At 40.7% G+C, this 26,277-nt stretch overlaps 1 protein-coding gene and 1 long non-coding RNA gene across 2 annotated transcripts in view; one reads left to right on the top strand and one right to left on the bottom strand.

Moving 5' to 3' along the window:
• LOC103459209 (uncharacterized) overlaps positions 1 to 19,604 on the bottom strand; it is a 121,467-nt gene extending 101,863 nt beyond the window's left edge. The window contains exon 1 of the long non-coding RNA XR_532692.1: positions 19,536 to 19,604. This is a non-coding gene — a long non-coding RNA (uncharacterized LOC103459209). The remainder of the gene's footprint in view (positions 1 to 19,535) is intronic.
• dcn (decorin) lies at positions 6,259 to 25,275 on the top strand. Its single transcript, XM_008400584.2, has 8 exons — positions 6,259 to 6,624; positions 15,314 to 15,540; positions 19,567 to 19,679; positions 20,268 to 20,481; positions 20,673 to 20,786; positions 21,896 to 21,989; positions 22,300 to 22,438; positions 23,782 to 25,275. The coding sequence occupies exons 2-8, from the start codon at positions 15,333 to 15,335 to the stop codon at positions 23,980 to 23,982; spliced, it is 1,083 nt and encodes a 360-aa protein (XP_008398806.1). The 5' UTR covers positions 6,259 to 6,624; positions 15,314 to 15,332; the 3' UTR covers positions 23,983 to 25,275.
• Positions 25,276 to 26,277: the final 1,002 nt, after the last annotated feature.

Below are 26,277 nucleotides of genomic sequence, written 5' to 3'. Positions count from 1 at the left end.
TTTGATTGATTTTAATCGTTTCAAACTTTATTGTATTTACCTCAAACCTAATTTTCATGCTGTGAAGTGCGTTTTCTTCCTACCCGAGTGTCAGGTTGCATCTTGTTCTAGGAGGTTATTTAATAATTGGAATATGCTGAGTAAACCGGCTTCAGATCCTTCGTCAAAAGAGATTATGTCAGCCAACGCCCCACTGGCACCTCAGGAAATGATCTGTACAAAAGATTTAATTTGAGATGTCTTTATTTTTCTTGCTCTCTTTTATCCTCAATATCAACCTGTGCTTTTTTCCAGTTTCTATCTATTTATCTATTAACAATGCAACCATGGACAGGCCTAGGCTTATGCTGAATTATAAAAATTATTCCACATCAAAAGTGAGCAGCACGCAGTCTTCCTCTCACTTTAAAGATTTCTTGACCCGTCATACTTTACTTAGCAATTTTATAAATGTAAAAAATAAAAAAATAATTTGTCTGTAAGATGATACAGATTTTAAAAAACGTCTAAGATTTTTATTATGGTGTGCTACTTGTGAAGAAAGTTGTAATCTGTAGTCACAACGAAAATAAATGCACAACAAATGTCTGTCAACGTATTTTGTTTTGTTTCTCTTAATCCAAGTATCTGAAGCTTATAAAACGATGGGACTCAATAGCATTTTCCGCACCGTTTCCATGTCAACACTGTACCTTTAAGATAGATTAGACTTTTTTTTTAAAAAACAAACAATTTAGAAATAAAATGGGCAAAAAAAAAGTCGTTTTTCCATTTTTTCAAGACATGGAAGAACAACAAAGTACACTCTGCAAGTAGAGTTTAGGGGATCAAGAGCTATTGTCAATGATCATTTTTATTTTGTTTCCGTGACATCTGATCTGGGAGAAAATAAATAAATGCAGATTCTAGGCCCTTTCAAAAAAAAAAAAAAAAGAAGCTTGGCAGCTGATATGTCGGCTTAAACACAGGCCGCTCTGGAAGGGTCACATTTACTCTGCTGGCAGCCCAGAGCACCACTTGGATGCTCATCAAGATCCAGTAAATCAGAAACAGATTGAAATGGAAAGAAAAATGCCCTCCGAACATATCAAGGTCCATTTCAAAACATTAATAAAATCTCATAAAAAGATTGGTAGTTAGTGACTTCAAGTTTGGCTTACATAAGGTTGAGTTTTTGGATTTTACAAATGGGAGGGAAAAAAAAGAAAATCATGTTGCTAAACACGGTTTTCAAACAAAATTGCTCCTCCAACACGTTACAAACAATCATCTTTTTTTAACCATGCATGCTTCATATTCTGTTGTGTGGTGAGAAAAGTTATAAAATCATTTTCTGCTTACAGCAATAAAATGGGAGTTTATATTGCTAATTTGTGGTGTCATTTAATAAAAAACATCTAACAGATCTGTGGGTTTTCTTTCCATAAACTCAAAGTCTGTTGAAATCTTGCCACAGTTTAAGTCACTTCTTAAATAAATTTGAGATTTTCATCCCATGCATTTATCAAAACAAAGATGCAAGAAGGTGTCAATAAGGTTTTTTTTTTTTAATGGGGCTCATATGTATTGGTAAGACTAGTGCAAACAGATTTTTAAGCACAGAAATGACCAGCCCAACGCTTGGAAAGACTGCTGACTCGACAGTTTCCCAGTTTTAAACTCTTTACAAGAACGGTGAGCCACCCAAAAACAAAATACTAAAGAAGCAGACTTTCAGAGGAAGGAAAACTTGTGGTAGAAAAATGGTCTAAAAGAACAGGGATGATGTCAGCAGGAACAATGCAGCGAGCTAAAGAGGAAAAAAGGCCAGATTTGTTTTTTGTGTGATCCACAGTTCTCTTCTCTTAATCGGGGGCCAAAAGTGACTTAATCCAATAAACGTCTAGTTAGATTTTGAAATGGGTCAAGAGGTGTTAAACTTTAGGACCGTGTGATTTGGTGTTAAGAAAGCATCTCTTTCTGCTCATGACTGCGTGGGAGGACGGCAGCTTGAGCCCAACCTGTCAACATTTTTGAGACATCTCAGACCCCGCCCCCTCGTTAGTCACACCTGCACACAATATACAGCCTACATCCAAGTTCTGCAGGAGTTTCCTAATCACATGTTTATTTACATCAGGTGTGCTCAATCTCTCTATTAGAAAACAAAAACAAAAAACCTGCAGGCTGATCGAATGTGAAATATTCCACTGACTGGTTGTAAATAACCAGTTTGTGGATATTGTTTGTGTTCCACACCAATGCGCTCCATTTCACCTTGTGAAATGGGTCTGGCCCATAAACCTGATCCCAAGTCTTTGTTTTAAAACCATCCGAATCGTAATAAATCGGCCTTTACACCAGAAAATTCCTGCGGCATTTGGCGAGGAGTTTGAAATGTGACTTTTGGATTTACTTTTATTAGGCTCTGAGCAAATAACAACTAAAAACTGAACATTTTCCTCCCGAATCGCACACACACTTTGCAAATGGTGTCTTCATAATGACTCCTTTGTTTCTCTTTGCCATCACAAGTAACCAGTGTTTTTATGGTGAGCTTGCACACTGTGATTGTCAACTTTGGCACAACCTTCCCTTTTATTACAGGATGCGATTTAAAGTTGGCCGGGATGAAAGCGTGGCGTCTTTCATTTCCCTTTCTGCTCGGCGGGAGACAGTCGCCATGGACTCATGAATGCCTGCAGTTCCCCACACCAGCCTTTGTGCGGATGGACGTTATTGTCCAACCGTAGATTGTTTCTAGGTACATTTCGTCCAGTAATTTACTTCGACTAATTTGAGGTAATTTCATTCATTAGCGGCACAGCAACTGTCAGAGCGGCCTCACCTCAAACAAAAACAACAAAAACAAGAAATCTAGAAAATGTACAAGTTGGTGTGTGGCCCAGTGCGACTTAAAGAAACGGATGTAAGAAGCGCTTCAGAACAGAAATTATCATATGAATAAGAATCACCACACTGACTCACTCTGATTGGTCCAAACAAGGTCATTTCCCACAGTGCTGCTGGCCCCGGGGCCATTGTCAGCCTGTCAGAGGCATGCCTGGTGCCTCCTCTCCACGTTCCTCCGTGCGTGCTCCGGTCTGCGTGTCACAGCCGAGCCGCTCCATTCAGAGATGGGAATGACAGATCCGCTCCGTCTCTCTGCTGGCGAATCACTTACAGACTTGTGTCCTTGGTTCTGCGCTCGCCACCTTCGTGGTTCCGCCTTAGCAGAAACGGATGAACTCTCGACTTGCAAAGCCAAGGTGTGTTTCACGACATGCCAACACGTACGACCAGGAAGCGCATGCAGAAGGAACAAATTAAGGCCGCGGAGGTATTACTCGTAAATCCAACCACATCAAGGCGTCCTGTGCGCTGACTCTCAAAATGAAACATAATTTCAGTTCATTATGGTGAAGCGGAGTTAGCTGACCACAAATGACATGCAATGTCTATCCTGGCATGTGAGAACATGATGAGATTTGTTCTTCTTAGTTTTAGAGTTTCTGCTGGTTGCACATCAAGTCAGGTGGTTTTAAATCAACAACACCACAAAGTTTTTGTGAAGTATTGAGAAAAATTGATTGATTAGACATCCTGCCTCTTCCACTGGAAGTGTATTTTTTCCTGTAGTTGTGCTGCTCTACAGTTTTGTTTTTTTTTTTTGTGGCAAATCCACAGCAATTTCTAGCTGTGGATTTGCTACAGCTAGAAATTTTGTTTCACAAAGCGAAACAAAATCGAGGTCATGGTGAGGTTTGATATAGATTGCTTCCACGTTTATATTTTGTGCAACCCTTGACTGTTGCTCCTGGATACACACAATCTGAAATCCGTAAACGTATTTAAATGTGAGCGTCTTTCTCCTTTATCTGAGCAGCTGTGGCCGTCTACAGTGTGAGATAGCAATACCTGAAAAGTTAAGTTGTCAAATAATCCCGTCTGTAGTGTGGAATTGATGATCTGTAACATCCTTCTAAGGCCAACAAGTAGAAAAAATCTCGAAGTTTTATCTTTAAAACGAAGTCCACAATGTGTCACAGTAACAATAACCTCCTTTTCATCTTCATAGACGAAAGAATGCAGGCAGAGTTTTTATTGTTTCATAGTCACATTGCAAGCTATCTGCCAGGTAATGATCTCAGTGTTTGAGTTGGACAGTGAGTTTTATCAAATTCTCCAAATCATGCCGTAATCCCTCTTGGCGACAGAGATAAGGATGAGGGACGGAGGACCTGAACTCTTATGGTTGAATGTGGTTGAAGAAGATTTACAAATCAAAAGAGCCAAAAGGTTCACTTCCACATCCGCGTTGCAACAGTGGCAAAGTAGCATAATAACAGTCGCTGCACAATTTACATTAGTCACTTTTCCGTTGACAAAAATCTAACCTCATCATTGTTCCTATTTAAGCGACAACAACAGAGTTGGCAGCTGAAATGTCAGATGAATGCATAAGATAAACTTGATCCGACCTTAAAAACATCAGAACTCGGTTCATTTAAGTGCTTGGCCACACTAATGGCTTCCAGACAGAATGATGAATGAAGTTTGGTTCACTGGAGGTCAAAAAAACCCACCACTTACTTTGATTAGATAACACTTACAGGGGAATGCACATGAAGTCCACATTTTACATTTACTCTTTAAGTTTCCCATCAATGACAGGCGAGTCATTTAGCTGTCCAGTATCAGTTAATACTCTTCTAAAATCTAACCAGCAGATTTGTTTTTTGTTATTGTATAGATCTGATTTGACACCTGACAGAAAACTCACCAACACCCACCAACATCTGGCGTTTTGCTTTTAGTGGGAATTCACTCCCACATCCACGCAGCGTCGATGCTAAATGCGACACATCCTCTCCATGTGTACTGCTTAGGTAATCCTAAGCTTTATTTTCCAGAAAGCTACGCTCAGCACCACTACGATGAAACTTAAGGAGTCTTTAAGCTTAAATAAAACCGATGCACTTTGTTGGTGGAAAAGTGGAAATTTGATCATGTTTATTTATAAGAATGAGGAATCTGGAGGCATTTTGTGCTTTCATTCCTCTGGCAGTGGGAGTGTTTATGGGGTACTTATTTAAAAAAATGTGAGAAATGTCAAAAGCTTTCAAAGTCATTCTTATCTCACAAAATAAACAGTAACACAGACTTTAGTCTGTACTTCCAAATATATGCTCTCTGCTATTCTAGGAGTTGTTAGAGTGATATTTTAAATACGCAACACAGAACATCTTAAACTGGTTTGGGCATTAAAATCTCTGGAAGCTCGCCGTTAGCGAATAACAGCTAGCATGGGGAAATAATAAAATCGTCATAGCAACCATTGGACGCTATTCCACATGCCACCAGCTGGTTTGGGAACCATGAAAAGTAGGAACCGTCTTCTGTCCAAACAATCGCAAACATAAACATTTGTAGTTTCGTAAGCACTACTGGCCAAATTAGTAATACTGTATCTAAATAGAAAAACTTATGTAGATCTTTATTCATGTCCCAACGGGGAATTTAATGTTTACAGCAAGTCGCAATAAAAGCATTAAAACCAACAACGGTTAATATTCAGTTGGAGGGCATGGCGCTCCAACTGGGCAGCTTTAGAGAAAAAAACACAGGTCCTGGTATGACTAAAAATCAAAATAATAAATAAACCAATAAATGTGTAATACTGAAAAAGAACACACCATTTAACTCTGTGGTTTAAAAACATGAACCGATTCAACTGTTGGACTATAAAACTAGCAACTCTTCCCCGTGACTTCATTCAGGAGTTTCCGTAAGCGTTCAGCACTGACTGGCCTTATCTATAGATCCGTCTGAAAAACAAACCTTTCAAACAGAGTCTTCCACTTCCCACATGTAGTTCACAAATGAAGCAACCTAAACTGAGTTGGTCAAGAAAGGCTGACCGTGATTTAACGTGCTGACGGGAGGAGGCATTGATTCCAGTTCATTCAGCCGGACAAAGTGTGGCTGAATAAACTGGACTCCATGCCACTGAAGTTGCACTCTTTCTCCGGGGTCGTCCATTTAAAGGCTGCATGTGAATGAATGAGATGTCCTGAAAGGAGAAGGGGAGTTTGTGTGCAGCCCTGTCTGCAGAGCTCCTCATGGCCTATCATTACCAGATGTCACTCTAAGGGTGGCTGCTTAAAATCCTACACTCCAGCTCTCTGCCTCTTTTTCTTCCACTCCTGCCTTCCTTCCTACTTTCTTTCCTCCCTCTCCCCGTCTCCTTCCCACTCCCACAGCCCTTCTTTTTTTTTTTTTCCCCCTTCTCTCCTCTCCACTTCCAGCTGTTTTTGGCTCCGAACAGCAGGAGCGGAGGGGAAGTTCTCCACCAATTGTCTGGGTCCTGAGAGGAGCTTGTTGGTCGGACCCCACCCTCCTTCTGTCTCTCTCCTCTCCCCTCCTGTCCCGCTCGCTCTCTTCTCCCTCCTCGCCGTTCGTCTCTCCTCCCCCTGTTGTGAGAGAGCACACCTGCTTGATTTTGGCTGCACGCTCTCCGATTCAAACAACCCCACAGGCCCCGTCAGCCACTTCGTACTCTCATCCGCCCACTTGACAGGATTTTGGAAGTCAAGCTCATCTCGCCGGCTCCTACTCTTCTTGCCTGGCTTCCACTGAGAACAGGTAGGTTTTACTCTGTCTATGGCTGAGAAAACCGGAAAAATCTGTGATAAGATGACATCTTTAGTTGTTTTTTTTTTTCTTTCTTTCAATGCAGTAGGTCATTCTCTCGAGATAGTTTGCGGGTGTTTTGTGAAAGGTCTCGAGATAAAGTGAGTTTGTTCATCTTTTACAAGCATTACATCGTTCCGTCCTCCCCTTTCGTCCGCGCTCGTGCTGTAATATTCCAGATATGTTGCCAAGTCCTGTTCTCACAGCACTCATGATTATGTGAGGGGACTCCTTAATCAGTTCAATCTGCATACAGGACAAAAAAGAGTCAAGAAAAGAGAAGTGGCTGCAGGAAAAGGGGGTGTGGTACCCAACTTCGAATTCTTAAAGTATACACAGTTGAGGCCCGTATGATGTTTGGGGTTTTACAGAGTGAGCTTGTTGCTTTCTTTAGGAAAGTATTGGTTTTAAACTTGATTGATTCCAGGTTAACATCTGAGACGAAATATTGCTGGATCATCTTTTCCATTGGGGAATCATAAAAGACGAATGCAGGGAAAGAGGGGGGAAAACATCTTTGATTATTTCATTGTGTTCTTTAACTGCCACCATAACTGGTCATGGTTTTATATGGGAAGAAAAAAAAAGAGTCTCCCCTCATTAGCCAATCTCTTATCTTTCTGCTAAGAAGTGCCTGTTTCTTCTCAACAGGAACCTAACAAAAATGCCCTAAAGGGTTGGTGTGTAGCTGCAACTTAAAAGTAAAAGGCTTAAAAGAGGAAATGAAGAAAGGGTTTTCCTTTTTTTTTCTTTTTTTTTTACCTGGCAACACACAAAGTGCCATTAATCCTGTAATGGTACAGCTTCTTCCATCAAAGAGACATCTGAAGGCTTCCCGGCAAGCCTCTGCACAACTCTCTGCTAACTCATTACATCTTTTCTCTGCGCAGAAAAGGGAAGAAACTACTGTGGTTGAGCTGTAGTGAATAAAGTGAAACTGAGAGGCAAAATGGAATCAAAAAAGGCACTGTGGGTTAAATAAAAGCTACAGAAAGAAAAAAAAGGCAGGCACAAAGTACGAGAATAAAGTCAAAGCAATGAGCAAATGGAAGTGCTGGATGAGGCAAGGCCCAGATTCTTGCACACACAGGCAGCATTTTTTCCATCTGGACTTTATTTTTCCAGGTCAAGCAGAGTAAGAGAACAATTGGGAGCAAATGGACAGTAGCCAGGAACTCTCAGTCTCCCTGCCCCAGTTTGCTGATTGGAACGGCAGAAAGTTCCACGTTTGAGCCTCTCTCCATGACCGGAGGGGTCAGGAAGGAAAAAGGGAAAACTTAAAAGGGAATAGCAGCGAGCACAGGATGGGAGGAAGAGATGCAAAGGGGAAGAAAAGGGAGGGAAGGCTGTTCCACGTCTGTGCGGCGCAGACTGATAATGAGGTTGAGGTATGATGGTCGGATGACGGTTTTTCACACAAAACAGCTGAAATGTGGCTTAACCACTGGCTGTCTCACAGGCATGTTCTGAAAGCCCCATAATGATCGTCCAGCTGAGGGAATCGCAGTGACTGTGAGGTTCACTGGCCGGGTGTTTTTGGGGCGAGAACATTGAAAGGAGCCATTAAAGATCCACCTGATTTCCTGACATCCCAAGAAGTTTCTGGGAATGTTTGTTGGTCATCTCCATGCACATTTTTATAGGAAACTGCTGGCTCAGGATTAGGAGCTGCTGTCATTGTTGAGATAAACTGAATAGAACTCTTTCGCATTATAATTGTGGTTAAACTGGGTTGTTCGTACCTGAATTAAAGTCTGTCTACACAAATGATTTCTGCAGGGATTCACCGGACTGACTTCATCTCTTCACACGACTTCATAAAGCGTTTTGAGATTCACTTGGCTGTGAATTGGTGCCGATAGGAATAAGCTGAGCTGGACAGAGTAGAAAATCCCCAAAGGTTGGAGGAACATTTCAACACCGCTGACCTCTGACTCCTCAGACGACGGTGGAAATGATGTGTTTTGGGCAACCACGTGGGAGGGGAACTCGCATTCATTTGCTGACAGACTTAAAGAGCCTCACATGTTTTAAACGTCCTGTGGCCTAGTAAATACCTTACAGTGATAAATTGTCGACAGCCGCTCTGCAGACGCAAACCCAGGCCTTGGGGGAGTTGGAGGAAAGAGGGAGGTGATGCACAAAGTTTAGGTATGTTTTGTGTGGGGTTTTTTTTTTACTATCACTTAGATTTTTATGTTCACTCAGTCTGGTTTTCTTAGTCTGAACATTTCAAGTAAAGGCTCCAACAACATAGGAGAGAAAGCAGCACAGAAGTAAAGGGTAATTACTTTCCTCTCTCATGCAAAGGTCTCCGTGCTTCCTATCTGGGAATCATTAGTAATGCTGGAGGGAAGAGTCAGGAGAGTGCGGAGGGAGGGAAAGTTGGGAGATACAAGAAAAATGAGAAGAAGAAGGGAGAGCAGACAAGGTGGCTGCCATCAGAGGAAATGTCACCCTCCACCCCTATTTCCTGCCGGGTCATAAAACGAATGAATGATACGTTGCAGCCGACAGAGAGAGACAGAGAATAGCAATTTGTTTATAACTGTGAAATGTTATTTGGACTGAGTTTTACAGCTAGTTGTGTTATTCACCAATCTGTCCTCTGCTTACAAGCTTGATGAGCATTTAATGGTCTTTTGTCACTTTCGAAATAATCAACTGATTGGATGGCGTTCAGAGGCAATGGAGGAACATTTCCAGTAAATGAAAGAACCACTCCAAACATAGAACTGATCCTCAAAACCTGGTTTTCTTTTTTTTTTTTTTGAAAAGTATGACTCTTCTTTGGTTTGTAAGACTTCTGGGGGGGTTTCATGCAGGAGAACAAAAAGACGATCAAACCCTGGATCAAACCCCGGTTAAAAACACTTGTAACTCACTTGTGAAGGATGTTTATTTTTGACAGTAACAGGTATTTTGTCATAAAGACAGTCAATATAAAGCTCCAACATGGGTTAGCTAGGTTGAAAACTCTAATATTGTATTGGCAATATGGATTTTATTTGTTAATATATATTTGACTCCTGTTGAGTGTGTTTTCATTGGCTGAAACATCTGGCACTGGCATGATGCCATATTTCATTGACACTCCATTTGGTAATGTGCAGACAAAACCTACAGGAAAACCTTTTCTTCATCCTGAACATCATAAAAGTTAAAGAAGATCGTGCCAGCTGCCCCCTGCTCAGCTTTCACTGGACACTGACAGAAAATACAGCCTCTCTTTCAGTTTGAACCACATGGTCTGCAGTGAAAAACGTCTAATCTGTTGGAAGAAATCTATATTCAACAACTAGATCAAATAAAATGACTATTATATGGTTTTAGCAGCTGTAAATAGGACAATAGGCCATGCTCTTTTTATGGTAGCTGTTACATTTGCAGCTCTCAAACATAAAATATCACAGTGCACCACACACAGGTATTTGGACATCCTTAAAAAAGAAAAACTCCAAATAGGTGAAAAAGTGATTTGGAACAACTTTTTTTTTTTTTTTTTTTTAAAAAGCAGAAGAAACTAGTCAAACTGTTCTGCAACCAATGTTGCTCATTGGTTCACAATGAGCAACACCTGGCACTCTTTAAATTAGAGTAAAATGGTCATTTTTCTTTCATGGTTTTCCCCTATTAGTGGTAAGTGGATGTTTAGATGCCATGTCCTTCTTAAAAATGACACACAGACAGGGAAAAAGAAAAACTAAAATTGTATTTTAAGCCTGCATGTACAGCTGTATTTTTTTTTATCAGAAACAGAAACTCTTAGAGAGGTTTTCTGAGGTGTAAACTTCAAGAACCGCTGCTCCAGCATTTTGTTTCGACATTGCTTTAGTCTGAGCACACTAGTCCACCCTTTGCCAGAATTTTGTGTGTGCGTGTGTGCGTGCGCGCGTGCGTGCGTGTGTTCGGGGGGGGGGAGGTGTGTGGGGGTGGGCGTGTGTGTGTGTGTGCGAGAGTGTGCATAAACAGTGAGGAAAGAGGAAAGTTTTGGCCATCTTCCCAGTTTAGTGTGACTCGAATGGTAATGAAGAAACTCTTGCCTGGGCTACAGCAGGTCGTCTCGAGCATTGTCTCCATACATTCATCCCAACTTAATCCAGCTGGGAAAGCTCAGAAAGCCATGGATTTAAGCTATGTTTGGAATCCTAATCTTTTGAATGGACATTTTTTTTTAGAGCTGTTCTCATGAAATCGAGGTTTGATTTTCTAAACTTGTCCATCATCAATCTGTTTGTTGTTTTCCACCGATTCAGGACTTGGTCGTAGACGTAACGCGTCAATCTCTCTCCATAGTGATGTTCCGCAGTCCATTCTGGATTTTTCCAGGGAATTTCCGGGGCCACAAGGGATATAAAGTCCTTATGTGTTCTGGGTCTGCTCCTGGACTTTCTCCAAGTGGAATTTGGAAAACTCTCAAAGCGAGGCGCCCAAAAAGCTTCTTGATCAGACGCCTGAACTGCCTCATTTAAAGCCCAACAATGTGCAAGTACAGTTCCTCGACCCTGACCCGGATGATGTTCTACCTCATGATCCGAGTGTTGCATTTTGGTTCATATCTTTCATTCTGAAAAGATGTGAAATTGCACCAAACAGCTTTATCAGAGAAATCCTAAGGACCCAACCTTTTTGAAGCTGAGATTCCACATTGTGGTTAGACTTTTCAAAAACAATCTTTAAAAAAAAAAAAAAAAAATTTTTCTTGCCTATTTGCAGAATTGTTTGCAGAAAATCTTTGACAGCTTGATGGCAAGACAAATAAAAGAACATTTGAAATGCAGCACCAATAAACATGTTTGTATGCATCTGTTTATGTGGCCAACGGTCAAAGAAAGGAGCTGTGGTCCATTAATACAGCAGTTAAATTCGTGTTATTCTCAGAGCACTGGTGATTTTATCAAGTAGAACTGGAACAGACCGTTTCTCCTCACACAACAGGCCAGATGTTAGTATTTTATGATTTTAATGGCTAGATAACAAGACTGACATGGCTGCGTCAGTCAGCACAGTTTTATACAACACTGAAAGTCCAATCAGTTTAACACAAACTGGTAGAAACGATGCTTATTTCTGCGCAAGATTTGTGCCTGGTACCAATCAGGCAACTCGGATAAAATATCCAGTAAAAGAATCTACGAGCTCCGTTTGACCTGGGGATACAATAAACATCTCGAGATCGCGAGCCACGGCTCCCAAGTCTCCTGACAAAGTTTTGGTTGGACTGAGCTGTCAGCTTTTTCAAACGCTTGAAAAGCGAACATCGCCAAGCTTAGTCAGCCTGTCAGACATTTGAATTAATCCTCCTCCTGGATCTGGTTTGTGCTCAGACTGGAGCCGGAGGATGCGACGTTTCCAACTGCTTGGAAAACTTTCCTCTGAAGCAAAAAAACACCGACACACATAATTCCAGATTCAGACCGAACGTGTAAAAGACGTCTTAACGCGTCACGCGCTCAAAGCGGGAGACAAAACACTCAGATGGATGACATTTCAATCCTCAACGTACTGAAGCCATACAGTTTGATAAAGTACTGGCTTTTGTGGACAGAGACTATAATTACGACTGGGTCAGAGCGTCGCTCTCATTCCTTGACCTGACGTAACCCTAACCTGCACTTACGTTGGTCAGCTATTTCCATCTCACACAGACATCAAACACTGTGAAGAGTTTAACTCACACCTCTCGTTGGTTTCTGTTGTTCCCCTGAACATTTTCCTCTCCGTTTGACCTCAACTGTTACAAATGAAAACTCCACGTTGCCCGAAGTACTGGGACGGCTGCTGTTAAACGCTTTTCAATTTTATCGCCGTCCTCTTTTTGCCGCTTGTGTACAGTTGGCACACTGTTTGTAGATAAAGCCCTTAAAGCTAAGCACATTTAGCCTTTTCATATCGGAAAACCCTCCGATGTGGTCGAACTTAAACAATTGTGAGCCAGAATTCCTCCACAGTGATGTAAGAAAACTCATTAACAGGTATAATAAACTCTTAATGGGAGCTACTGCTGCCAAGAGTGGTACAGGTAATGATTAGGCACTTTTACTGCTTTATCAAACAGAGTCAGTTGTGTAGCTGTAGCTTGTTCCTTGGATAAATTAAATCATATGAAAACCAAATTTTTGTTTTGCTCGGGTTAAGTTTATGCTACAAAAATTTGCCCTTATGCGTTTTAATGTGGCACAAAGCAAAAACAGATGAAATGTGTAAGGAGGAAGACACATTTTCACAGCAAAGTGTATTATACATATGCTATGTTGCAAAATGTTTTTTTTAAAAAACATAAGATTTATCAAGATAGGACACAGTGGAAAGACAAAAAAAAAAAATCGAAGGCACAGCCCGTCATCTTTACGGATCATTTAAACAGGCTGAGAGTTGCTTTTAGGCCGGGGCCAAATGCTGGTCTTGGGCAGGTTTCCCCGTCCCGATCATGATGTTTGGGTCAAGGTCCGCTGGAGCTGCGGCTTAAACCAGCCCTTCAATTATTGTGGCACTGAGTTGCATGGAATGGCTTTTGGCTTCTTACTAGCGTTTTCTTTTCCTTTTTTTTTTTAAAAATGCAATTTTGTGCTGTGTAAAAAAAACAAATAAGAGGGGGAGAATCGACTGTATGTGGGTGTGTGTGTCTGTGGAAAAAGATCGGGAAGTTTGTGCGGATGTCTGGTGTGTGTCTTGATTTCGAGACGACGTCCGCGTGTGTCATCAAAGTCGTGTTGAAACCTAGAAATAGACAAGGAAGCGTGACGCTCCCACTGATCTCTGCTTCCACAGAAGATAGAAACTCCCTGATGCTGTTGACACACACTACTAATATAAAATGCTTGGCAGACGATCAATCTCTGTGATTTATTACGTTCAAGCAGGAGAAGACGTGGAACAGTGGTCTGCAGTTGCAGCTATGCAATCTATGCAATTTCCTGCAACGCATCCCCTGTGTATTTCTGTAAAAGTTAATGCAGATGTGGCAGTAGCCAGTGGTGTACTCATCAACTTCAGGAGGAGATTGGTTAGTCATGAATGTACAAAAAGTGAGCAAAGAAAATGGATCATTTATAGATTTGGGGATTTTTTATTCATTTATCTTTCGTCAGATGAGTTCAGTCATTGTTTAACCACTTTTGGTGGTGTCAAAATGTGATGCTTAGTCTAGAAAAAGGAATAGATAAACAGTTTATGGAGGGAGAATGAAGGGAAATCCCTACAGAGTGTATCATCAGTTAGGGATAACTACTTTTATGGATTTTTCCACTTCATAAGAAAATGTTAAACAGTCAGAAATGCACTCAAACCATCAGAAAGCACCAAAGGTCAACGATAATTAAGAGATAAATGGATCACCGACAGAAATTGCCAACTAAAACAGTCAAACTAAAAGTAGACAAATGATATTTTTTTTGTTTAAAATATTAAGCATTTTCCACTTAGAGCAATGCTTTCAGCTAAATCGTTACATGTTGGAAGTCTTTCACAGATGCATGTATGTTGTTTCTCCTTTCAGGTGCTTTGGTTTTTACAACCAGATATTTACTTATTTAATAAATAGGAGCCATTCTAGAGAGGCTGCCAAATACTAAAGCCCACGACCAATCTAAAGGTATCCCAGCGTTTTAGACACTTTTGTCGTTGTGTTCCTACTGTAATAATACATTGCTGCCAATGCCTCACCTGTTTCTGCACACTGCTGGAAAAGCTGGCTGAAAGAAGACTGCTACACTTTTCTCTAGCTTAAAATAAAGGCAAATTTGGCTCTTTTTTTAAAAATCATTTCCAGTTACAAAAAACCCCACAAAAAGTCATGGAGTGGACAGCCCCAAACATCACTCAGTACACTAATACTGTTTTTAAGCTATAAACCTGTAAAGAAGCTGACTGCAGGCTAGCTAGCCAAGCAAACAATATATCACAACTAACTAAACCAGCTAATTTCAAATTGTTGAACAATAAAGAGCCGGATAACAACTGGAATTTGCACTGATATAAAGCAATAAAAATGAATGTTACAGTTAACATCATTCTAAAACTAATTGTCAATGTTATTTTTAGCATAATTGTTGTTTTCTTTTATAAAATAAAGTTGCTTTTTTTTAAGATTCTTTGCTAAATTGCGCAAAGCCATAAAATGGTTTCTCAGTGTTTTTATCCAAAGAGAATGTAATGCTGCCTAATGAATAATTTCTCTCTTATTTTAACGTAGTGTAACTGTAGAGTAAAATGGAAATATTCAGGCGCATTTACCTCAAAACGTAGCTTTTTTTTAAAAATTATTTTGGTATATTGTTGAGCAATGCACATGAACCCAAACGCTGCCATTCGTACTGCCTCCAAATGCCTTTCATGCAACCAGTAGCAGCATCACAACCAGCACATTCCACCTGTTTTCATGCATCTACAATGCAATCAACTCGGGTGTGAAGTAGATCCCATATTCAAGTTCTGACTCTTAAGGCAAATCAAACCAAGCAAAACCTTTCTCCTTCCACCAAAAACTGAACATTTGTCCATCAAAAGCTTAATTGCAATTAAAACCCTCATCAGTCACAATATTATGCTTTTTTTTTCCTGAGTAATGCAGCACCAGAAGCGGTATTTGAAGAACAGATATTTGTTTTATCGCTAATCCCTTCCAACGTGTCTTCTGCAGGCTCTCTGCAAGCAGCACCATGCGGACCGCCTGCCTCTCCCTGCTTCTGGTCACCGCCTGCTGGGCCCTGCCCTTCCGTCAAACCGGCTTCCTAGACTTCATGATGGAGGACGACGTCGGGTCGGGGGTTGGTCCCATCGGGCCCGTCCCCCCTGGCGACCCCGCAGGACCGAAGTGCCCATTCAGATGCCAGTGTCACCTGCGTGTGATCCAGTGCTCTGACCTTGGTAAAGCAGCAACACACGCCCACATGATGAAAGAAAAGTGCAGCTCATTTTGTAAAATTTTTATTTAGAAAATGTCCTGACGTCCTGATCTAGTGGGAAGAGAAGATCTAACAAGAGAAAACGGTGCAATGCTTCAGTTCTGACAACCTCTGCTACATAGTTTAATAAAGTTTCAAGACATTTGGGACATTTGGGAACGAAAGCCGCAAATTAGGGGAATATCATTTGCTAAAACTTAATCATATGTTGATGGACATTAATAATGTCATCCACCTGCAGGTCCTGCCTACAACGTGGAGTTTACATGAGGGGATAATACCGTCAATGCAGAAATTTGTCTGAATTAACAAATTTGCCTAAGCTTTTTATTAAGTATTTTAATGCTTAAACATAAAAAAATAGCTAATAGAAACACCAATAAATGCCTGAGATACATTAAGAAGTAAAAACACCTCCTGAATTCTTTATTTTTTTATTTGGAATCTAACCAAAATCAAGCTTATAATCAAATAAGAGTTTCTGCCTCAGTTTTTTTGCAGGGATATGTTTATGATGACCACAACAAAGTCGTGTAACGACTTTCAATTGGTACAGTTTCTGCAGCGCAAACTTGTAATTTCAAAGCATCGCCGTCAAAACAGCTCGGCTTAATTCATGTAATCCAACGAAATTAACATTCACTAAGCACTCCTCCAGCCTCATCATAGGAACTCATTTGTTAGATTATCAGCCCTACGTGTTGACGGATTACGCCGCCTTTGGAAAAAAAATGAAACGCAGTGAAGTCACATCAAGTGCCTCCACGTCCATTTTCTCCTTGCAGTCTTCCGTTTGATTTTTTGGCCCGGATTGCAGAGTACTGCGCCCGGTTTATGGTACCAGGCCCTGACCTCAGACGGGCAGCTTTAAAAGCAGCAGACCCACCCACCCAAACCCGGCCCGGTCATTCGAGGGGCGTATTGTGTTACACGTTACTGCGAAGTCCTCCAGAGAACATGAGGCCATGTGTTGATATGTTAATCACTCACAGATGTTCTGAGTCTTGCTTCACTTCCTGTAACAAATGCATGATCTGCTCTTTCTGGGAAATTAGCTTTCTTAAACACTGAGGAAGATTAAAGCTTCCTCCCGACTTTGGAAAGTCCTGTGCAACCCCTAAAACAATCCAGGATGTGTTTCTCAGCGAAATGCTTACTTTACAATTACTTGGTCACCTCTTTTTACTTATGCGTAATCCAAACAGTTTTTTCAGTCGTCGTGCTTGGCGTTTGGAGCTTATCTGCGATGTTTGCTTAATCTGATGTATGGAGTATGCAGCAGTTTGAGTCATCCCTGCAGACACTGTCTAAGGAATAGCACTTATTACATAAAAAGGGTAAGACAGGCAGTAGGATTAGATTTTTTTTTTTTGGTGATGTTTGGAAAGAGAGAGGCATGTTCTTGAAGAGAACAGATTAGGAGGAAGGGAGGCGGACCCGCTGGGGATTCTGTGAGGATAAAATAAAACAGCAGCAGACAGACAGGAGATGTTTTGGATTCAGAGGACCAATCAGGATGTAAATTAGAAGGCAACTTTATTTACTTCAGAAGAGTAGATGTGTCAAATGTTAACGATGAAGACAGTTTAAGTGAATAATGGTCATTTCCGTTTGGCTTTGTACCCCCAAAGATGTCGCCCTTTGTCTGCGTCCTTCACTGCTGTCACTGAACCCCCATCTGCTTCCCAGACCTGCTGGCATACACACACACACACCCACACACACTCCACGGCTCAAACATGGGCAGGAATAAACATCAGTGTTCAAACTCGCACAAGCCATACTGAGGGCTCCGCTCACCGTTTGCGATTAATTCTGGCAAAGAAACGATCAAAATCGAAAATGGAAACGTTCAAACTGTCAGCTGACCGTTGCCAAGAAGAAAGAGCCTCCAGAAATTGACAATATGAGCACGTTTCTGGTCTCCGTCACCAGAAAGACCGGCTTGTCTTTCAAGACATTTTCGATGCAGCCAAAACAAAAGCCAGACAAAATTTCAACTTACCAAATTCTCGTATCAGCAAAACTGTCATTAAGATGACATGCCTGCAAGTTGCAGGAAGGGAAACAATATTTGCCACTTACTTCACACTTATTTAAACGAAACATCAAATTTCAACACATTTTGATGTTGAAATTTAGTTTTCTGTCCAAACTGACCTGGTCCGGTGGGAGAAAGTAACAGCTTCCTAAATCAAAACCCGTTCTTCCTTCTGCAGTTCTTTTAGTAGAACCGAGCTGGACAGTTTTCACACCTCAACCTTTTAAGATGTCTTTTTGGGAGGAATGTTAGATGTGGATGGCATATTCTCCCCCTTTCTGTTTTTATTGCCGTATAAAATGGTTTAACTAAGCAAGCTTTAGATGCTGTCCTGGTGTTTTTTGTGACCTTCGGGATCAGTTGGAGTAGTTTTGGTAGGTTACTGCATCCCAAAGTCTTAGAAATTACTTTCTAACCTTTCCTTTACTGATATATAAGTACTTATTGCTATTTTGTTATTAGATTGAGTCATAATGTCTTACTTTTTGAGACTGTTCAGCTGTTTGTTGTCAGGTTATTTCTCTATTTAGGTGATTTCTTTTAATCACATCTGGCTGTAGCTAGTGAATAGCAAATCATCTAAAATCTGTGTAATCAGAGTCACTTAACAAGAGGCGGTTGCTTTTTTTAGTTAAGACAAGTTTGGTTTAAATCATCATTTGTTGAAAAGAAAAAACATTCAAAACTGAAAGTGTTTGATGATGATCAACCCATGTTGCCCAATCACTGATCAATCCACTGGAAATTCAACCTTTGAGAAAAATGTGCTTGATATTCTGATTTTTGTTGTGCTTTCAGAGCGCATATTTGGCATATAGTTATATAATGTGTAATATACACTATTTAATGTTACGTAATTGTTAATAAATCCCTAAAAAGCATGTTTTCGTGTCTTATAAGTCAGCCAAAAATGATGTGCAGTTTAGCGATCAATTTATTTCAGCGTATTCCTCAGGTTTCGTGGATGTTATGCAGAAGGATGAGCCAGTCTGACTTTTCTCAAAGTAAATGAGGCAGCGACCGCAAACAGCTGCGATGGTTTCTGGATCATTCACTGTGCAGTTGGAAAAGTTGACAGAGAAAAAAAAAAAAAAGCAACTTGCAAGAAGTGATGTTTGTCTGCAGTCATCACAAGTTTTTGGGGCCAAAAGTTAGGTAGACCAGAAACTCAAGGAGAGACATACTTTGTTAAACAGTTTATTAAATGTTTCTCGGTTTTAAATAAAAACTCTCCACTTTGAGTTGTCGTGTGTGCACCGAGACATATCTCCTGTCCACTTCACCAGACTACAGGACTTTGAAAACAGATGGGATTTTCTGTAACCAAATGCCAAGTAAAACAGTTTCGTGTGACTTTGCTGTCCAGGTATGCAGCTGCTTATTTACTCCAAAGGAAATTTGTTTTAGGGTCGATTTCCACCATATGTGCCTCCGAGCACAAAAATAGTTATTCAGTCGCCCTGGAAAGCCACTGTTTTGAAAACGTTAAGGACTATAAAGCAACAATCCGGGGATTTTTTTTTTTTTCCTTTCATTGAGATAAATATTCATGTGAGAATAAACAGCAGTTGAAAGCAGTCAAGCATTTCTTTAGAGTTTAAATATTTGTACAACGCCATTTGTACACAAGGCAATTAAAAGTTACACACAAGGGAAAAAAAACTTTCAGAAACTTCTCAGGTTTTCAGGGAGTTGGATCTGAAACTACAGCTTCTTCCTCAGGGAAAATCCCAAATGAGATGAATAAAGTTTTCTATCATTTTAAGACGGCAGGCGGTTTATTTTTAGACTTTCTCACATTCTCCATAGGATTTTACCTTGATTAACTTTCATTTTTCTTTGGTAAAACACTAGTTTAGTGTTTAACTTTACACTAAACTAGCTCTGTCTGTTAGTGGACATCAGCAGAACTTTACCTGTTGTCTCTCTTGTGAATTTCACCGTCAGGTCTGAAGGAAGTTCCTGCTGACATTCCTGACGATGCCACTTTGCTGGACCTGCAGAACAACAAGATCACCGAGATCAAAGAGAGCGACTTCAAGCACCTGAAAGGATTACACGTAATTATCGTCAACATGTGTTTATTCTTTTTCGTGTCTAAATAATTGGCGTTATTCCCAGTAGTATTAAGATTTTTTAGGAGCTCTGCATGAGCAGGTATCAGCTTTCAACTGGAGGAGATAGAGTGTTTTCTGAAAAGCAAGTAACAACCCAATTTGTTTTTGTTTTTTTCTGATTTTGATTAATCTTCCAAGGTGCAAATACATGATTTATCCTACCGTCTGGCACCTGCCATATTTATTGTAAATTCCTCAGTCTGAGAGCAGAAGCTGCTCCACTATAATGTTTCTTTTCTCTTAACCAGAAAGTCCAAACACCTAACACTACATCCTCTCTCTTTGCCAGGAGAAAAGCTGTAGGCATAACTCTCATGTCCAAAAAAAGAAATATCATTGAGTACAGTTTGCAATATTTTTAGAATTTCACGAGAACGCATTAAAGAGTCTTTCAACGTAACCCCAGCGATATAATTTTCTTGTTTAATATACGTTGGAGGCCAAATTGCTGTGGAGGTTCTGTGGTTTCATGGACTACATATTCTCCACTTAATCCCTGTTTATGATTTCACTGGTATTTTTTCCATGTAGGCTCTCATCCTGGTGAACAACAAGATCACCACCATCCACCCTAAAGCCTTCAGCCCTCTGACCAAGCTGCAGCGGCTCTACCTGTCCAAGAACATGCTGAAGGAGATGCCGGCCAACATGCCCAAGAGCCTGCAGGAGCTCCGCATCCACGAGAATGAGATCACCAAGATCAAAAAGGCCTCCTTCCAGGGCATGGCCCAGGTCATCGTGATGGGTATGAGACGGGAGGAAAAATATTTCAAATCCACCTAACTTGGAATAGACATCGAAGTATTGTTTGATTTTCTTGCAAATCTTCAACCGTGTTGCAGTTTTCTTGCACTGCTGAATAGTCTAAACATTCCTGGAAGAAGCAAACTTCCATATCTAACTAATTATTTTATTTTTTATTTTTATTTTTTTCAGAACTTGGGTCCAACCCTCTGAAGAGTGCAGGAGTTGAAGCCGGCGCCTTCGCTGACCTGAAGAGGGTCTCCTACATCCGAATTGCAGACACTAACATCACAGAGATTCCTAAAGGTAAGGACTCGTTTCCCAAACAAGAATTAGTGTCGAATGCATTGAAGTTAACGATTGGATTGTTGATTGCAGTTGCAAATGTTGTCTGTGGATCATCTTTTCCATGTGATCAGATCTCAATTAGCCAGATGATATGCTGATAAACACTAACTCTGCAGGGACTGCTACACTTTTCTTCTCATTTGAACAAAATTAACCTGTCAAGATATTTCTGGATGTGAAAAAGATGACTGACATGGTGAGGATGAAACTCTAACGACCAAATTTAACAGAAGACTTGGAAGAAGTAATTGTTCAGTTTTGATTAAAATACGCATTTCTTGAAATCTTTTTACGAAGACAGTGAAAAAGTTAGATTTTGACTCTGATTTTTGAGAATTACATGTTTTAAGCAAGCTTATTATTGCCATAATAATGTGAGTAGGTTCTGATCTGAACCAGAAACCTGCATATTTTTATCATGACCATTACAAGCTTTACCAGAAACTTTAAAATAAACTCAGTTCAGAAAAAGTCAAGCGGATTAAACACTAGTTAACTTGTGTTGTTGTGAACTGATGACATCTGTAGTCAGGCACCGATGGTATAAAAGGACCGAGAAGTTGAAGATTTAAAAAAAAAAAAGCAGAATAATCATTTTGAACTTGTGTCTAAAACTGTCTGCTAACAACTGAATTTGTCTGTCATGCGTCAGTGGACTGAGCCTGTCTTGCACTTCGGAACAACACATTTCGTCTTTGCTTCGGTACTGAAAGTTTAATTCAGCTGAGAAGAGTTACAACACCAGTTCTGAGCTGAGGAACACAAATATGTGCGGCTTAGCTTCTCTTTCAGCGCTTGGCGATGCGCTCGCAGTTGATTTATTCGCTGTAGCGTCACAAATTAACATAAAGTATTTTCCAAGAGTTTCAAATTAATTTCTTCTGCTGAAAACCGCAAAAACGACGAGCCAGTGGAAATTTTGCTGTTTACACTCGGAAAAGAGTCTGTGAAAAGGGGGATTCGGTTTGATAACCCGGAGAAAGACGCTTTGATGAGCAAGTTGAAATTATTTCGTGGTGTCCCTCAGCTCCGCCTTGATGGTAATCCTGTCTCATTTGGGTTTGCAGGTCTGCCTAGCTCTCTGTCTGAGCTTCACTTGGATGCAAACAAGATCACCAAGGTGACATCCAGCGCCCTGAAAGGCCTGAAGAATCTGGCCAAGTAATAAAAATGATACTTCTCTTCCCAGCCTTGCTGTAAACCAGCATTGATGCCAACAGTAAACATTTTCAGAAGCGTAAACGCTCACAGCTTTGTTTGCCTCTAAACAAACAAAGCTGAAAGATGATTGAAAGCAGCATGTGTAAAATGAAGAACCTTTACGCTCGTTTCCCTGCAGTGGCTTTATCTACCTTTATTGGCTAAAAAACCTTTACAGCATCGCTCCGTTGTTTCAAATCGTGGAGGTTTGTGCTCTTTCGCATTCGGTTCTTCCAGACGTGACTCATTCCTGCGCTTATTTTTCTTGCAGGCTCGGCCTGAGCTACAATGAGATCAGCACTGTGGAAAACGGCAGCCTGGCTAACGTGCCACATCTGAGAGAGCTGCACCTGGATAACAACGCTCTGACCAGCGTTCCTTCTGGCCTGCCTGACCATAAATACATCCAGGTACACAATGGCTCCAGAGTCTCGAATGCCAGCATGTTACTAATCCAGGCGTCATCGCGCTCTGAGGAGAGTCGAGAAACAATTAGATATTCGATTCTTTTTTCATATATTTGGAAACTGAGCTGGTTTATTTGTCAGGTGCCTTCTGATACACAGCAGATGTCCAAGTGAATTTTCCGATAGATATCTGGCCACACCGTGATGCAAGAAACCATGATACTTCCAGCTGCATGATTCACATGGAGGCTCTGTTTTTATGAGGTTATTTCCCACTAATGTTGTTTTTTGGTTAATGCTAAACACGCCTTCTGTTCTGGTTTCTAAATGAGACGAACGAAGATTCATTTGGCCAGAGCTGCTTCTCCCGAAGTCCTGGTTTTTGTCTATGTGCTCTTTGGCAAACTTTACCCTGGATTTGTGTCTTTCTGATGGACCCTGAAAGTTACATTTCCCGATTATCCAAGCATGCACTTTTATTAAAACTGGAATTACTTTGATGACATTTCATGATTTTTAGAGACGTGCGTTAGCGTCTTGGAGTCTGCATTCAGGGTGGACCTGCTTGGACGGCCAAACCTGGACATGGCAACAGAGTTCATAAACTTATTTATAAGAAGACTTTGTTCCTTAAAGTCAAAGGGTTTATCGCTTTATATTCCTCACCAGACTTCAATAAGCTGTGATGTCATCTTATCGAAAGCCTCCGCCAGCTCTTTTGAAATCGACGTGTTTACTCTCAACTCAACACACCAAAGTAAATATCTGAGGCTTAAACAGGGCAAACCTCCAACCTACAAGCAGTGTTGTATCACAGGGAGTTTGAAAAAACATGAATAAATCCTGAGAATTAAGACTAATATAACTCAAAATGTTTACATCAGTAGGAGGAAATGCAATATTACCGGATAATGACTATTCACACTTTGTTGTTCAGCTCGTTGCTTGTTGTTCTGGTGAAAATCCTAAATGTTTCTGATCAAAACTATCCAAGGCAGGAATATAGTTATCAATCTTTTCTCAGTGCAATACATCGTATTTATGTTAAATGTGCCAATCGATGTGTGATTGATGCACAGCACCGAAGTGCAGAGTTTAATCCCCCAGTTGATTTGGTAACACTTTAATCTTTATCTTAGATTTTATATATATATATATATATATATATATATATATGGGATGTATGAGCAGCATATGTGAAGGATTCTGAATGTTTGACTTATCTGAGCAACTCATCGAGAGACATATCATCATTTTTATTTACCTTTTCTTCAGAAACCTAAATTACAGCTGTGCCCATCTCATTTACTAACCACATGTTGTAATTATTTCAATCCTGTCTCCAGGTGGTCTACCTCCACGCCAACAAGATTGGCGTTGTGGGAACGGAGGACTTCTGCCCCCCTGGCTTCAACACCAAGAAGGCCATGTACTCGGGTATCAGCCTGTTCAGCAACCCGGTACCCTACTGGGAAGTCCAGCCAATCACCTTCCGCTGCGTCTTCGACCGCTCCGCCATTCAGCTCGGAAACTACAGGAAGAAGTAGAGCCGAGCTCCTCCGCGAGCAAGAATGTGTTTATAGATGAGAGCATGAACGTTTTGCAAGTGTGTGTTAGACCATAACCCCACAACACTGACTCCCACCACTTCTCCTTTCCACCACTGCCAGCGTGCAAATTATGACGTATTAATCGACACTCTGCTTTCCAGCGCTCTAGCAGACATTGGACCTTAAAACACAACATTCCTCTCTCAATATTTAGCTTCAAGGGTTTGTGGAGCGGTTATACGCACGGCTCATAGTAAACACTCACACATATTGGTGGGACTCACACACAACATATCATTTGTGGAACTAGTTAAGCGATTCATTTCTTTGTTTTTAACATTTTTGTTTTTTGTTGGGGTTTTTTTTGCATACGTGTTTTAGCGCATTAATTTACATAGGTTAATTAATTCAGCGGCTCGACACAGAGACGAACCCAGACCAAAAAGACGCCTCGCTCAGGCGGAGCGACGTCACAAATCCCACTCAGTTCAACTTTGTCTTCCTCTATTCATGATACAGCTGGCCTGCAGAGCAGGCAGCGAGAGCAACCTGTGTTTTAAACGACCAATAACAGCTGATTTTTTATTTTTTTTATTATTATTATTATTTTGGTATGTACTAGCTAATGCCTGTGTAACATGAACGGCTTCCAGAGTGTAACGTCAACAAACTGCACAGAACTCAGCTCTCCATTTGTATTGTACTTACTTAAAAATAGAGATAAAAGCAACCGTGTCCTGTTCCACATTGTGATTTCTTTTGCTTCACAGCCGTGTAGTTTCTACGTGTTCTTCATCATACTCCGCCCGTCGTTTCTCTCGCCAGCGTTTTCCGCAACACGAGTGGAAAATGGCTCCAGAAAGTTAGAATAAACGATATGTCTTGAACAGATGATGTCACTTCCAAAGATTATATGCATGCTCTTAATTTTTACCTTTCGACTTGAACCAAGTGCTTTTGAAGTCATTTGTTAATACGCTTATGTGTTTCCCTTTTTCTTTTTTTTCTTTTTGTTTTTCCTACTTGTCCTTTCTCTCTTCAACCGTCATGAAAAATTTGGAGGGTGCGTCCAAAGCGCCCGTGTTGGTGTGAATGTTGTATGTATAGACGCTGTATATAAATGTTGTATAAAAACCTCTCAATGCTTAAAGGCACAAGGCACTTACCTTAGCTCAGACTTAATATATCAGCAGGAAAGGTGTTTCTCTTTTTTTTCCCCCTGGTGTGCGGGCTCCAGCTAAGGTGTCCTAAACGAAATAAAAGTACTAATAAAAAAGTAGCATTTCTGTTCATGTTTGAAATTTTCTGAATTTTCGTCAGTGTTACTGTGGGAACTGGCTGAAAAACAAAAATGACTAGCAAGCACACAAGACAGGACACATAACAGCAAGAAGGATGTTCATCGGGTAAACTACCAACTCGTTGGTAAGTAGTTTGCCTCCAATTGATTGTGGGTTGTTTAATCAGCGTTTAACATATATCTAATGCTTTATACCGGGTTGCAAAAATACATTAAGTCGAAATGTTTTGTAAAACAAAACACCCAGATGTCTCTATTTAGGAAAAGGGGGTCTGACCAGATAAATAAACTACACTGAAGTTCAGCTTTCGACATATTTCACCCCAATGGGAACTTCAAAGTTGTCCAACCTACAGTCTATCACATCCTTCCTTTGAACAAAGGGCTGGTTTCTTGCCATCTGGAAACAATAAGTCACCCTGCAGATGTGTCTTCACACCACAGAAACTGTCGTCCTGTCAGAGTAAATATGGGTCAGATTCTTCCTCCAAACGCTTACACAATGGAGTCAGTTCTTCGTGTGCTGCACAATGAGACGTGAACGAAGCTGCAGTAAATGCTGGGGCTTTACGTTTCCTTTTGCGTTGGTTTTAATTAAAAGAGAAGCTTTGAGCAAGAGTGAAAAGCTGCACCAGCGTCGCTATATACTGCACGATAATAAAATGTATTTCTATCCGTGTTTCAAAAGTTCCCAACACTCTGGGAACTCTCTGGATATTATATGCATCCAAATATAAACATACGGACAGCAAACACTTTCAGCGGGGAGCGTTCAGTCCGCCGTGCCTTTGGTTTGCGGGAGGAAACCAGCTTTCCCAGGGGAGATCACCCAGACTGAGAGCAAACGTGCAGAGCAACACATTTGATTTAACACCTCAGCGCTTCAAGCCTTAACTTTCCACCAAATAAACAAATTTACCTCGACTTTACGGCACAAAATGAGTAAAATCAGAAGGGTGGCGGATGTAAAGTTAAAGTTACGCTGTCATAGA

Source organism: Poecilia reticulata, linkage group LG23 (assembly GCF_000633615.1).
Source record: "Poecilia reticulata strain Guanapo linkage group LG23, Guppy_female_1.0+MT, whole genome shotgun sequence".
In the NCBI taxonomy this organism is placed as follows: domain Eukaryota; kingdom Metazoa; phylum Chordata; class Actinopteri; order Cyprinodontiformes; family Poeciliidae; genus Poecilia; species Poecilia reticulata.
The sequence above is the reverse complement of the archived record's forward strand: the minus strand, read 5'-3'. Positions and strand labels throughout refer to the sequence as shown.

Excerpts from the sequence above, each read along its gene's own strand:
- dcn (XM_008400584.2), top strand. The coding sequence starts at position 15,333 with ATGCGGACCGCCTGCCTCTCCCTGCTTCTGGTCACCGCCTGCTGGGCC. Across the intron at positions 15,541-19,566 it reads GATCCAGTGCTCTGACCTTG|GTCTGAAGGAAGTTCCTGCT; the intron begins GTAAAGCAGCAA and ends TTTCACCGTCAG. Across the intron at positions 21,990-22,299 it reads GGCCTGAAGAATCTGGCCAA|GCTCGGCCTGAGCTACAATG; the intron begins GTAATAAAAATG and ends TTTTTCTTGCAG.